The 12,478-nt window shown below is 45.1% G+C and overlaps 1 protein-coding gene across 2 annotated transcripts in view; it reads right to left on the bottom strand.

Annotated features, from left to right (window-relative positions):
• LOC140187088 (ras-related protein Rab-37-like) overlaps positions 1-12,478 on the bottom strand; it is a 102,155-nt gene that overhangs the window by 7,245 nt on the left and 82,432 nt on the right. For both annotated transcript variants that reach the window (XM_072242033.1, XM_072242031.1), the window contains 2 exons: positions 9,546-9,611; positions 3,661-3,717 (listed from right to left, as the gene is read on the bottom strand). In XM_072242033.1, the coding sequence (XP_072098134.1) occupies positions 3,661-3,717; positions 9,546-9,611 (123 nt within the window). The remainder of the gene's footprint in view (positions 1-3,660; positions 3,718-9,545; positions 9,612-12,478) is intronic.

Consider the following 12,478-nt stretch of genomic DNA (forward strand, 5'->3'; position numbering starts at 1 on the left):
GTTCAAGGTCATTACTGTTTCCATATCAGAACATGATGTAACCAGCCAACATACTCTCCGCCTCACATCTATAGAAGTTTTTCAAAGTTTTAGATGACATGCTGAATCTTTGCAAACTTCTAAGCAAGTAGAGGTGCTGCTCTGCTTTCTTCATAATGGCACTTACGTGCTGCAGCCAAGGAATTTGTAGTTGCTGACATTCTCCACTTCTAATTCTCTGATGAGGACTGGCTCGTAGACCTCTGGTTTTCTCCCCCTGAAGTCAATAATCAGCTCCTATGTCTTGCTAACATTGGGTTGTTGTGGCACCACTCATCTCCCTACTATATGCTGATCATCACCACCCTTAAATAGGCCTATTCAGCAAACATATATAGAATTAGAGTTGTGCTTAGCCTCACAATTATAAGTATCAGGTAAGTAGAGAGGGGCTAAGCACACACCCTTGTGGGGCACCTATGCTGATGGAAATTGTAGAGGAGATGTCGTTGCCAATCCAAACTGACTAGGATCTTCAAGTGAGGAAATCAAGGATGCGGTTGCCCAAAGAGAAATTGAGATCCAGGTTTTGAAGCTTATTAATTTTGTGGAGATGATAATATTGAATGCTGAGCTGTAGTTAATGAAGAGCATCTTCAATGTCTAAATGTTCCCGGGATGAGGGAAAAGCCGATCAAATGGCATCCACTGTTGACTTGCTGTGCAGGTAGACAAATTGGAGCAGATTCAAGATACTTCTCAGGCAGGAGTTGATATGTTTCACCACCAACCTCTCAAAACACTTAATCATGGTTAATGTAAGTGCTACCGGATGATAATCATTGAGGCAGGTTACCACATTCTGCTTAGGCACCAGTGTAATTGAAGCCTGCTTGAAGCAGGTGGGTAGCTGAGATTTCCAAAGCAAGAGTTTAAAGATATCGGTGAACACTCCATCCAGTTGATCAGACGGTCTCTAGTACTGTGGACACCAATGTCATTTGGTTTCACTTTGTAGGAGGTGATAGCATTCAAGTCCAGTCACAGCTGTTGATCGTCCTGCAGTGATTCAAGTTTGGTCTGGAATTGCCACCTCGCATGTGAGATGGCTTTCCAGAGATTGTACCTGGACCTCTTGTAACTTTGTTGGTCACCAGATCTGAATGCCAGTGATCTGGCCCTCAGTGGATTGCAGATCTCATAGTTCATCCAGGGCTTCTGGTTCGGGAAGATTCTGAATGATTTTGTAGGGATGCACTTGGCTTTGACTGTATTTATAAAGTCTGTGACAACTGTGGTGTATTTGTTCAGATCCTCTGATGATTGCTAGTCCACTCGAAGCAATCTAGCCACTCCTCTGCCTCCCATGACTGGCTCTTTGTTGTTCTAGTCTCTGGAGCCTTGTGTTTACCTTTCCGTGCTCCTTGTGAATTTATACACTACTATAAGATTACCCCTCATTCTCCTACGGTCCAATTAAACAAAGTCCTAGCCTGATTACCCTGCCTCTGTAATTCAGCCCATATAGTCCTGCACCATCTTCATAAATCTTTCCTATAGCAGAATGACTAAAATTGAGTACAATATTCCAAACATGGCTTCATCAACTTCTTGCAGACAACATCCCAACTTCTCTACTCAGTGCCCCGATTGATGTGGGCCAGCATGCTAAGAATCTTCTTCACCACCCTGTCTACCAGCAACACTTCTTTCAGGGAACCCTGTACTTGTTTTAACAAGTTTTGCATTCTACAGCATTCTCTAAAGGGCTACCATTCAATGTGAATGTCCTATCCTCATTTGCCTTAGTCATAGTCATTGAGTACTACTGTACAGAAACAGGTCCTCTGGCCTATCTAGTCTGTGCTGGCTGTCCTATCTACCTGCACTTGGACCACAGCCTGACATACCTCTCTCATCTATGTTCCTATCCAAATTTCTCTTAAATGTTATAATTGAATGCACATCTGACACTTCTGCTGATAGCTTGTTTCTCACTCGCACCACCTTCTGAGCGAAGAAGTTCCCCCTCAGATTCTAGTCTCACCTAGCTTCAGAGGAAAAAGCCTGCATGCATTCACCCTTATACTCTTTAATCTTGAATGCCTCTGTAAGATCTCCCCTCATTCTCCTGCACTGCAGTGAATAAAGTCCTAACCTTCTCAACCTCCCCCCATAACTCGGATCCTTAATTCCTGGCAACAACACAAAATGCATCACCTTGCACTTACCTGAATTAAACTCCGATTGCCATTCCTCAGTCCACTTACCCAGGTGATGAAGATCCCTCTGTAAATCCTGATAATTATCTTCAACGTCTCTGACACCAAACAACACCTATGAACTTATTAACCTCCCACATTCAGGTTTGTCAGTCTGCGGTTTCTGCTCAAGAATCTGCATCTTTTGACTTGGAGGTGAAAGTTGAACCCAGTATCCCTCTCTCTTTGTTCACCTTTCCCATCTCATCCACTCCCTCTTCCTGTTACCTAGATCCATCCTCCACCACGACCTGGTAGCACCCATCCACCTATCCACCTGAGTTCCTATCTCTTGGCCTAATTTTCCTCTCCCTTCCACCATCTGGTTCCATCTGCCCACCTCTCCTGGTTCCACCTATCATCTACCAGTCCTGTCTCATCTGTCCTTCTCACCTCTACACCCTCAGCCGTGATGCAGGGCCTCCATCTGAAACATTAATGCCTTTGAACGGAAAAGCCTACAAGAGTTAGTGGATTCAGCTCAGTACATTACGGGTACAGCCCCCCCAAACATCGAGCACATCTACATGAAATGCTGTCATAGGAAAGCAGCACCCTCCACCCAAGCCATGCTCTCTTTCTCACTGCTGCCATCAGGTAAATGGTACAGGAGCCTCAGGACTCGCACCACCAGGTTCAAGAACAATTCCTACCCCTCAACTATCAGGCTTTTGAACAAAAGGGAATAATTACATTCAACTTTACTCAACCCATCATTGAAACGTTTCCAGAACCAATGATCTCACTTCAAGGACTCTTCATCTCATTAAGTCATGTTCTTATTATTTATTGTTATTTATTTATATTTGCATTGGCACTGTTCGATGTCTTCTGCATTCTGGATGGTCTTTCATTAATCCTGTTATAGTTACAATTCTATTGATTTTGCTGAGTATGCCCACAAGAAAATAAATCTCACATTTGTGGCCTTAGCTAGAAGGAGATGAGTTATACCGCTTTTGTTACACGCACGTGCAGTTCAACTCTTTGAGTGAAAATGCAGAAAGTTTGAAGTTAATAACGTATCTCCTTCTACCTCAGGCCACAAACTTATCAGTCACCCCTGCTGTGGACCACTTACCGGAGGTCCAAGACGCCGACTTCTACAAAGAAGGGATCCGTGTGCTTCATGACTGCTGGACTAAGTGTGTAAATGTAGGAAAAGTAAATGTGCTAGGTTTTCTAAAATTGACTCCTTCTACCTTTGGCCATGAACTTATCAATCACCCCTCGTATATGTATTTTGATAATAAAATTTACTTTGAACTCTGGAACACCTTTCTCCCTTCACAGATGCTACTTGACTTGCTGGGTTCTTCCAGCGTTCATTTTCTACTCCAGATTCCAGTACTGAGGTCTCTTGTGTTTCTATGGAAATGAGAGATATGGTCAGGATGGAAGGCAGTTAAATTCACTTTACCCTGGCCAGTCTCTCTCCTTCTTCTCTCTTGATGGCTCTCTCACTGGTTATGTCAGCCTGTAAAAACAAAACAAAATGGTTCTGGGTGGCTGTCGACTATTTTAACAGGAAGTTTTCCTGTGACATAAAGGTCAGCTTGAGTAGGACTAATTTAAGTAGGGGTCCCAGTGCATGATTCACAAAAGGTGAGTGTGCAGGTGTAGCAAGTAATTAAGAAATTGAACAAGAATGTATCATTTCTTGCTAAGATTTGCATATAAAGGTAAGGGATATATACAGTATGAGGCTACAACTGGAATTCTGCATATAGTATTGGACTGGGCATTTAAGAATGAATCTTGGTACGGTAGCAGCAAGTCAAAGGTGGCTAATAAGGAGCCCGTCACCCAGGACAGGAGATACAGGCACCTGAAGGCACACACTCAACATTTTAAGCACAACTTCTTTCCCTCTGCGAGCAGATTTCTGAACAATGAACCAACCCATGAATGCTACCTCACTATTTTTGCTCTCTCTCAATATTTAAATATATTTCTTATTGTAATTTGCAGCTTTTTTGCATATTGCACAGTTCTGCTGCTGTAAAACCACAACTTTCATGACGCGTCAGTGATATTAAACCCAATTTTGATTCTGATTCAGACATACATGGAATAGATGGTAGTTTAATTGGGAAAGGCAGTGCAGTCTGGGCTTGGATCGGATAGAGTTTTTAAGAGGAGTTGATTTAAGGTACATAAGGCATTCAGGCATTTTGACCAGGTGGATGTGGAAAGGACATTTCCTCTTAGGGGAGAATTTAGAACCGAGACCCTGATTAAAAAGAAGGAGTCATCGATTTAAGTCGCAGATAAGGAATTTTGTTTTTCTCTGTCAGGACTTTATACTTGATACTCCACTTTATACTTTATTGTCGCCAAACAATTGATACTAGAACGTACAATAATCACAGCGATATTTGATTCTGCGCTTCCCGCTCCCTGGGGTACAAATTGATAGTAAATATTAAAAATTTAAATTATAAATCATAAATAGAAAATAGGAAATGGAAAGTACGGTAGTGCAAAAAAACTGAGAGGCAGGTCCGGATATTTGGAGGGTACGGTCCAGATCCGGGTCAGGATCCGTTCAGCAGTCTTATCACAGTTGGAAAGAAGCTGTTCCCAAATCTGGCCGTACAAGTCTTCAAGCTCCTGAGCCTTCTCCTGGAGGGAAGAGGGACGAAAAGTGTGTTGGCTGGGTGGGTTGTGTCCTTGATTATCCTGGCAACACTGCTCCGACAGCATGCGGTGTAAAGTGTGTCCAAGGACGGAAGATTGGTTTGTGTGATGTGCTGTGCCATGTTTACAATTTTCTGCAGGACTATGAGTCTTTGAAACTATCTTCCTTGAAGGGTGGTGAAGCACACTATTTGATGTCTTTAATGGTAGAGGTAGATAGATCTTAATATACAAGAGCATAGATAGATGGGATTGTGCACAAAGTGCAGATCCACCACAGAATGACTGAATGGACCAGCAGACTTGATGCTCCCAATGGCCTACCCCTGCTCCGAGTCCTACGTCTGTGTCTCCTGCTCCGAGTCCTACGTCTGTGCTCCATGTCTCCTGCTCCGAGTCCTATGTCTGTGTCTCCTGCTCTGAGTCCTACGTCTGCGCCTCCTGCTCCGAGTCACTTGTTTGTGCTCCATGTCTCCTGCTCAGAGTCCTACGTCTGAGTCTCCTGCTCCGAGTCCAATGTCTGCGCCTCCTGCTCCGAGTCCTACGTCTGTGTCTCCTGCTCCGAGTTCTGTCTGTGTTCCGTGTCTCCTGCTCTGAGTCCTACATCTGTGTCTCCTGCTCCGAGTCCTACGTCTGTGTCTCCTGCTCCGAGTCCTATGTCTGTGTCTCCTGCTCCGAGTCCTACGTCTGTGTCTCCTGCTCCGAGTCACTTGTTTGTGCTCCATGTCTCCTGCTCCGAGTCCTATGTCTGTGTCTCCTGCTCCGAGTCCTACGTCTGTGTCTCCTGCTCCGAGCCCTACGTCCGTGTCTCCTGCTCCGAGTCCTACAGCTGCGCCTCCTGCTCCGAGTCCTACGTCTGTGTCTCCTGCTCCGAGTCCTACAGCTGCGCCTCCTGCTCCGAGTCCTACGTCTGTGTCTCCTGCTCCGAGTCCTACGTCTGTGTCTCCTGCTCCGAGCCCTACGTCTGTGTCTCCTGCTCCGAGCCCTACGTCTGTGTCTCCTGCTCCGAGTCCTACGTCTGCGCCTCCTGCTCCGAGTTCTGTCTGTGCTCCGTGTCTCCTGCTCAGAGTCATTTGTCTGTGTGCTCTGTGCTGGTGCCTGTGGCTGTTTTGTGTTGAAGCAGAGAAAAAGACAGCAAAAAAGATGGAGGGCTAAAAATAGATTGGAGTAAAAACAGAAAGATAGATGAGGTAAAGTGGAGAGATTCCATTGCCTAATTTGACCTTTGATAGATTGGAGAAATTGGATTTAAAAATGACTTCCAGCCACTTTCTCTTCAGACAGAATCTCATTATTACTAAGAGAGTGATGATCTATGCATATTGATCAGATTATGAGTGAACTTTCTCTGAAGGGGTAGGCATAGTGATGCCAAGGCAGTAGCTGTCTGGGTGTGGCACCAAGGACAGATGGTAAAAGTGAAATCAATGGGCATTCAGTTAAAACCAACACTCAGAGAAAGATGACTGTGGTTGTTAGTGGTTAATCAACCCAACAGGTCAAAATGGGAATGGGAAGTTAAACCAAAATTGGTGGCCACTGGGAGATTCTGCTTTTTGTGGTGAATCCCTCATCATCAGTCCCACTGTCCAGAAATTCAACTACATAACTACCATGGAAAAGGTCAGAGGCAGGGAATCCTGTGAAGACTGATGCTCCAAGGCCTTTCCCCCACCATCAAGGCGTGTCAGGAATGTGGAGAAATTTCCATTCGCATTTCCATTTGCATGCATGAGTGCAGCTCCAACAACCCTCAAAAAGATCACTGCCACACTGGACAAAGCACCATCCACTATCCTATACATTCACCACCTCCGTCACCACAGCACCTACAGCATGTACCATCTACAAAACACACTACGTTCACCCCCTCCGTCACCACAGCACCTACAGCATGTACCATCTACAAAACACACTACATTCACCACCTCCATCACCACAGCATCTGCAGCATGTACCATCCACTATCCTATACATTCACCACCTCCGTCACCACAGTACCTGCAGCATGTACCATCTACAAAACACACTACGTTCACCCCCTCCGTCACCACAGCACCTACAGCATGTACCATCTACAAAACACACTACATTCACCACCTCCATCACCACAGCATCTGCAGCATGTACCATCCACTATCCTATACATTCACCACCTCCGTCACCACAGCACCTGCAGCATGTACCATCTACAAAACACACTGCAGTTTCTGGCCTGGCCGGCTCCTCCAGGGATTTCCAGACCTGCAGAGTTTCCTCTCCAAGATGCATGTCATCTTCACTTGGAAGTCCGTCACTGTTCTCCCTTTCTTGCTGGGACTATCTCCCCACCGTGGGAGCACCTTCATCTGAAGGAATGCAGCATGTCAAGAAGGTAACTCACCACCACCTCCTCAGGGCAACCACAGATGGGTAATAAATGCCAGCCTTGGCAGCGATGCGCCAGTCCTGAGCGGTGAATACACAACAACAGAACGACACTGTGTGTGGGGGATCAAACTGCGACAGGCGGTTTGTGAAGCATGGAGAGACAGCTGAAGTATGACAGACAGCCATTGAGCCTGTGAGTGACAGATGGCAAATTGGTGAATTGGCTTACTATTGTCGCACTCACTTAGTGGCCACTTCATGAAGTACAGGGGCGGAACCTGTGGTCTTCTGCTGTAGTTCAACCACCTCAATGTTCAATGTGTTATGCATTCAGAGATGCTCTTCCGCATACCATTGTAACACATGGTTATTTGAGTTATGTTTGCCTTCCTGTCAGCTTGAACCAGTCTGGCCTCTCTCTGAGCTATCTCATTAACAAGGCAGTTTTGCCCCCAGTACTGCCGCTCACTGGATGCTTTTTTGTTTTTTTGCACCATTCTCTGTAAACTCTAGAGACGGTCATGTGTAAAAAATCTCAGGAGATCAGAAGTTGCTGAGATCTGGTGCCAACAATCATTTCACTATCAAAGCCATTCAGGTCAGATTTCTTCCCCATTCTGATGTTTGGTCTGAACAATAACTGAGCCTCTTGACCATGTCTACATGCTTTTATGGATTGAGTTGCTGCAACATGATTGGCTAATTTGATATCTGTATTAACCTAATAAAATGACCACTGAGTGTATGTCTTGCATAGTGTCCATGCAGATCGGTTCTTTACACCTGTGCATTGAGGTAGTACAAGGGTAAAACTGTAACAGAATGCGGAATGAAGTGTAAAGAGTACAGAGTAAGTTCAGTGCAGGCAGACAATAAGGTGCAAGGTCACAAGGTAGACTGTCAGGTCGAGTCCATCTTATCACACTAGGGGCCTTTCAATAGTCTTATAACAGTGGGGGAGAATGTGTCTTTGAGCCTGGTGGTACCTGCTTTCTGGGTTTTGCATCTTCTAACTGTTAGAAGGTGGGGAAAAGAAAGAATGTCTGGAGTGAGAGAGGTCTTTAATTATGCTAGCCTCTTCACTGAGACAATAAGAAATACAGACAGAGTCTACGGCGGGGAGGCTGGTTTCCATGCTGTGCTGAGCTTGTCCATAACTCTGCAGTTTCTTGCGGTCACAGACAGCAGTTGATGTCAAAAGCAATAGGTGGACACAAACCTGGTGATGAGTGATGTTAAAGCACATGTGGTAAAGGGTTGGAGGTTTTAGGATGAAGATTAGGAAGACATCACAGCACAGTGAGTTTTCTGACCCAGATACAATCCTGACCTCTTGTCCAGTCAGTGTGGAGTTTTGCACACTCTCCCTGAGATGATGTGGATTTTTCCTTGGTGCTCTGGCTTCTCTCTGCAGGTTGTTCGGCACCTGGCCCCTTGTTTATAGTGAGTGGTAGTTTAACTGATGATTGCAGGTTGGCATGGCCTTGGTAGGCTAATGGGTCTGTTTGTGTGCTGTGTGCCTAGGGCAGCATAACAGTGACAATGTGATGGAACTTCACAGGATTCATCAAATCTCCTAATTGCACCCTCCCCGACACTACAGTGACATCGCTCTTCATCTTCACGTTCATCTGCTCTTACCCCTCACTTTTTTCCCATTGTCCTCCAATGCTATCCGTCCATAGCAAAACCAGTGATGTCTGTTGCCCCACTCATTCATACTCATTCAGCATCTCAGACCACGTGATCATTGAGAGCTTCTGTGCAACACAAGTTAACTCAGCCTCTTCCAGTGGATGTCCCTGACTCACAGGTTGTTGTCTTGCAGAGGACTCAGCCAAGGGGTGACAGGTGTGTGCCCGTATGTCTGCCTGGCAGCTCATGTTCAGTTCAAACCGACAGTGCCATTTCTAACCTGGGGATTTTGGAAAGTGAGCTGGCCATACCCAAAATAGTTCAGCATTGAATCATCTGGTCACATGTTTGAAGAGACAGGCAATAAAAGCAGTGATACACTGAGGAATAAGGGGGGAAGGTGGAAGAGGAGCAGGACTTGAATGACCAGCCATGATCGTATTGAATGGTGAGGCAGATTTGATCGGCTGAATGGCCTACACCCACTCTTGTTTTCTCTGTTTCTATATTTAAGATGACTAATCATCCAGCGTTGCATTTAATTAGACATTAATGTGCTTTCCTGTTGGAAATGATAAAGCGAAGTTGAGGTTCCGGCTGTGACAGTTCATTAAAATTCAATTACACAACACATACCAAAGAAATTAGTACAATACCCACCTTGTTACCTAGCAACATGATGACCACATCCTGCTGTGCATATTCATGTACCTCTGTTAACCAGGCCTGCAAGATTAGACAGATAAAATGTTGAAAATACTCTTATTTACTACTTATTTAAAAAGATTTTTATCTGCACCAAATAGAAGTTGCAGAGTTGCAGAGTGGCAGAGACATTAATGAAGAACACTGAGCATTGTAGAAATGACAGCAGTGGTATCAGCAAGGCAGCAGAACCGAGGGTTAGGTATGGGTTCGACAGCAGGTAAACACACACATTAAGGAATAAAGTTTCCTGCTGTCCCATCAAATACTCCTGAAGCAGGTTCAGCTGGGGTCTTATATACAACTAGATATCTAGAAAGCACCAAGGCAGAGTCTTTTCAAACTTAAAGTTTACTGTAAAGCAGAAGAGACTCCCTAAAGCTCTGTGTGAGTGAATAACCAAGGGGGAATGTGGGGGTTGCGGTTGTGGGGAAGGAAGGTCACACTTGGTTGTCCTATTCTCTCATGTCTTACCCTCTTGCTCTTAATATTCTTGTAGAATGCCTTGGTGTTTTCCTTAATCCTGACCGCCAAGGCCTTCACATGGCCCCTTCTGGCTCTCCTAATTTCTTTCTTGAGCTAGCCTTATAATCTTCTAGCTCTCTATCATTACCTAGCTGTTTGAACCTTTCGTAAGCTCTTCTTTTCTTCTTGACTAGATTTACAACAGACGTTGTACACCACACCTATGGTTGGTGGCAGGTCAGGATGGGCTAATGGCAGAAGGAACCATTTGGGTGGGGTGGGGGGGGGAGGGACGGAAAAGGTGAGTGAAGAGAGAGAGACCCTGGGTGGACCAGTGTAAGTGCGTATGAGTACCTGGAATCATAAATTTGAATGTTCACACCATTGGGTGTAGGCTGTTGTTCTAGTTTGCAATTGGCCTCACCACGGCCATCTCTTATGCCTCCATAGATGTTGCTCGTCCTGCTTTGTTCTTCCAGCAATTTATGTTTTGCTCCAGATTCCAGCATCAGCAGCATTTTATTTCTCTAACCTAATTTGTTTCTCCCTTTTCCAGTTTTGTACCTTCAGCATGAACTATTTCTCTCTCCGCAGATGCTGCCTGACCCTCTGAGTATTTCAGTGTTTTCTGCTTTTGCTACTGGAATCTGATGTACAAAAAAGGGAGGTGATAAACCTACCTTCATCTGAAGACGATACTTCCTTACTTATTATGATGAAGAGAGAGGCCATTCAGCCCACTGATTCTATGCTGGCACTCAGTTGAGCAATTCATCCATCAAATTGCTGCTCCATATTTCCCTGTAGCTTTCAAAGAGTCATAGAAAGTACAGCACAGAAACAGGCCCTTTGGCCCATCTGGTCCACACCAAACCACTTAAACTGCCTACTCCCATCGACCTCCCCCGGGACCAGAGCCCTCCATGCCCCTACCATACTCCTCGTAAACGTTGAAACTGAGCTGGCAGCTCATTCCATACTCTCACGCTCCTCTGAGTGAAGAGGTTTCCCCTCATGTTCCTCTTACACTTTTCACCTTTTGCCCTTAACCCATGGCCTCTAGTTGTAGTCCCACTCAACTTCGGTGGAAAAAGCCTGCCTGCATTTATCCTATCTATACCCCTCAATTTTCTATACGTCTATCAAATCTCCACTCAATCTTCTACATTCTAGGGAATAAAGTCCTAACATTCAACCTCCTGATACATTCCCACCACCTCCTCACAGATTCTTTTGTCACTCAAATGCACCGAGGGTGATTTACAGTGGGCAATTAACCTACCTGAACATCTTTGGGACACGGTGGAAACCAGAGCGCCTAGGGGAAACCGCCACAGGCAGAACGTGAAAACTCCACACAGACAGTGCTGGAGGTTTGGATCAAATCCATTTCTCAGAATCTGTAAGGCAGCAGCACTACCTGCTGAGCAACCATGGTGTAGCCAAAAACTATCTCCTTTGACGGGAGGGTCCAGTGAAAGGGGCCTAACAGCATTCAAGAACAGATGAGAACCACAAACAAATCCATTCTGGTGAGGACCTCAGACCTGAAACATAAACAGTTTCTATCTGCATAGATCTCGTCTAATTCACTGAATCCACTGGCCATTTTCCGCTCTTTTTTTTTTAGCTAAAGAGAGACCTCCATTTAGTGCAGATAATGTAACAATAGGAAATAGAAGCCCTGAGACTTGATCCTGGCACCAAGTGTAGAGGAGACTTGGGGTTCCCTTCAAAGAGGGGCTAGTGGCTGTGGAGATCAGAAACTGTTGAATTTATGCTATAAACATTACAGACCAAAGTTAGTAAACGCACAGATCAGCTGAACTTTGGATCATACTCGAAAAGCTAAATGTATTCATGTTCTGGAGGGAAGAAGAACTTTTTTTTACACAGAGAGTGGTGAGTGCGTGGAATGGGCTGCCGGCGACGGTGGTGGAGGCGGATACAATAGGGTCTTTTAAGAGACTCCTGAACAGGTACATGGAGCTTAGAAAAATAGAGGGCTATGGGTAACCCTGGATAATTTCTAAAGTAAGTACATGTTCAGCACAGCTTTGTGGGTCGAAGGGCCTGTATTGTGCTGTAGGTTTTCTATGTTTCTATTTAGGAGTGAGAGAGGGAAACAAACTCAGGAAATGGCACTTGATTGTAACATGGGCTAAATTTAGGATCACTTCAAACTAGCCTGACTCATCAGCACACTGTTTAGAAACAGATAAAGAGAACCTAATATGATATTCTCAGATCTGGCTGCTCGCAACAGCATTACAGCTCATTAAGTAATGAGTTGGGAGGCCAAAGAGGGCGCTTTGAACCTCTCTAACCTGGCCTTTCTGCTGTGGTGCTGATGATTTTCCTCAGCCTGTCCCCATTTGGCAGCCCACGTCTGTCTGTTTGATGTCACTTGCGTCACCTCTTGT

The sequence above is a fragment of the Mobula birostris genome, chromosome 24, assembly GCF_030028105.1.
Source record: "Mobula birostris isolate sMobBir1 chromosome 24, sMobBir1.hap1, whole genome shotgun sequence".
NCBI classification, from domain to species: domain Eukaryota; kingdom Metazoa; phylum Chordata; class Chondrichthyes; order Myliobatiformes; family Myliobatidae; genus Mobula; species Mobula birostris.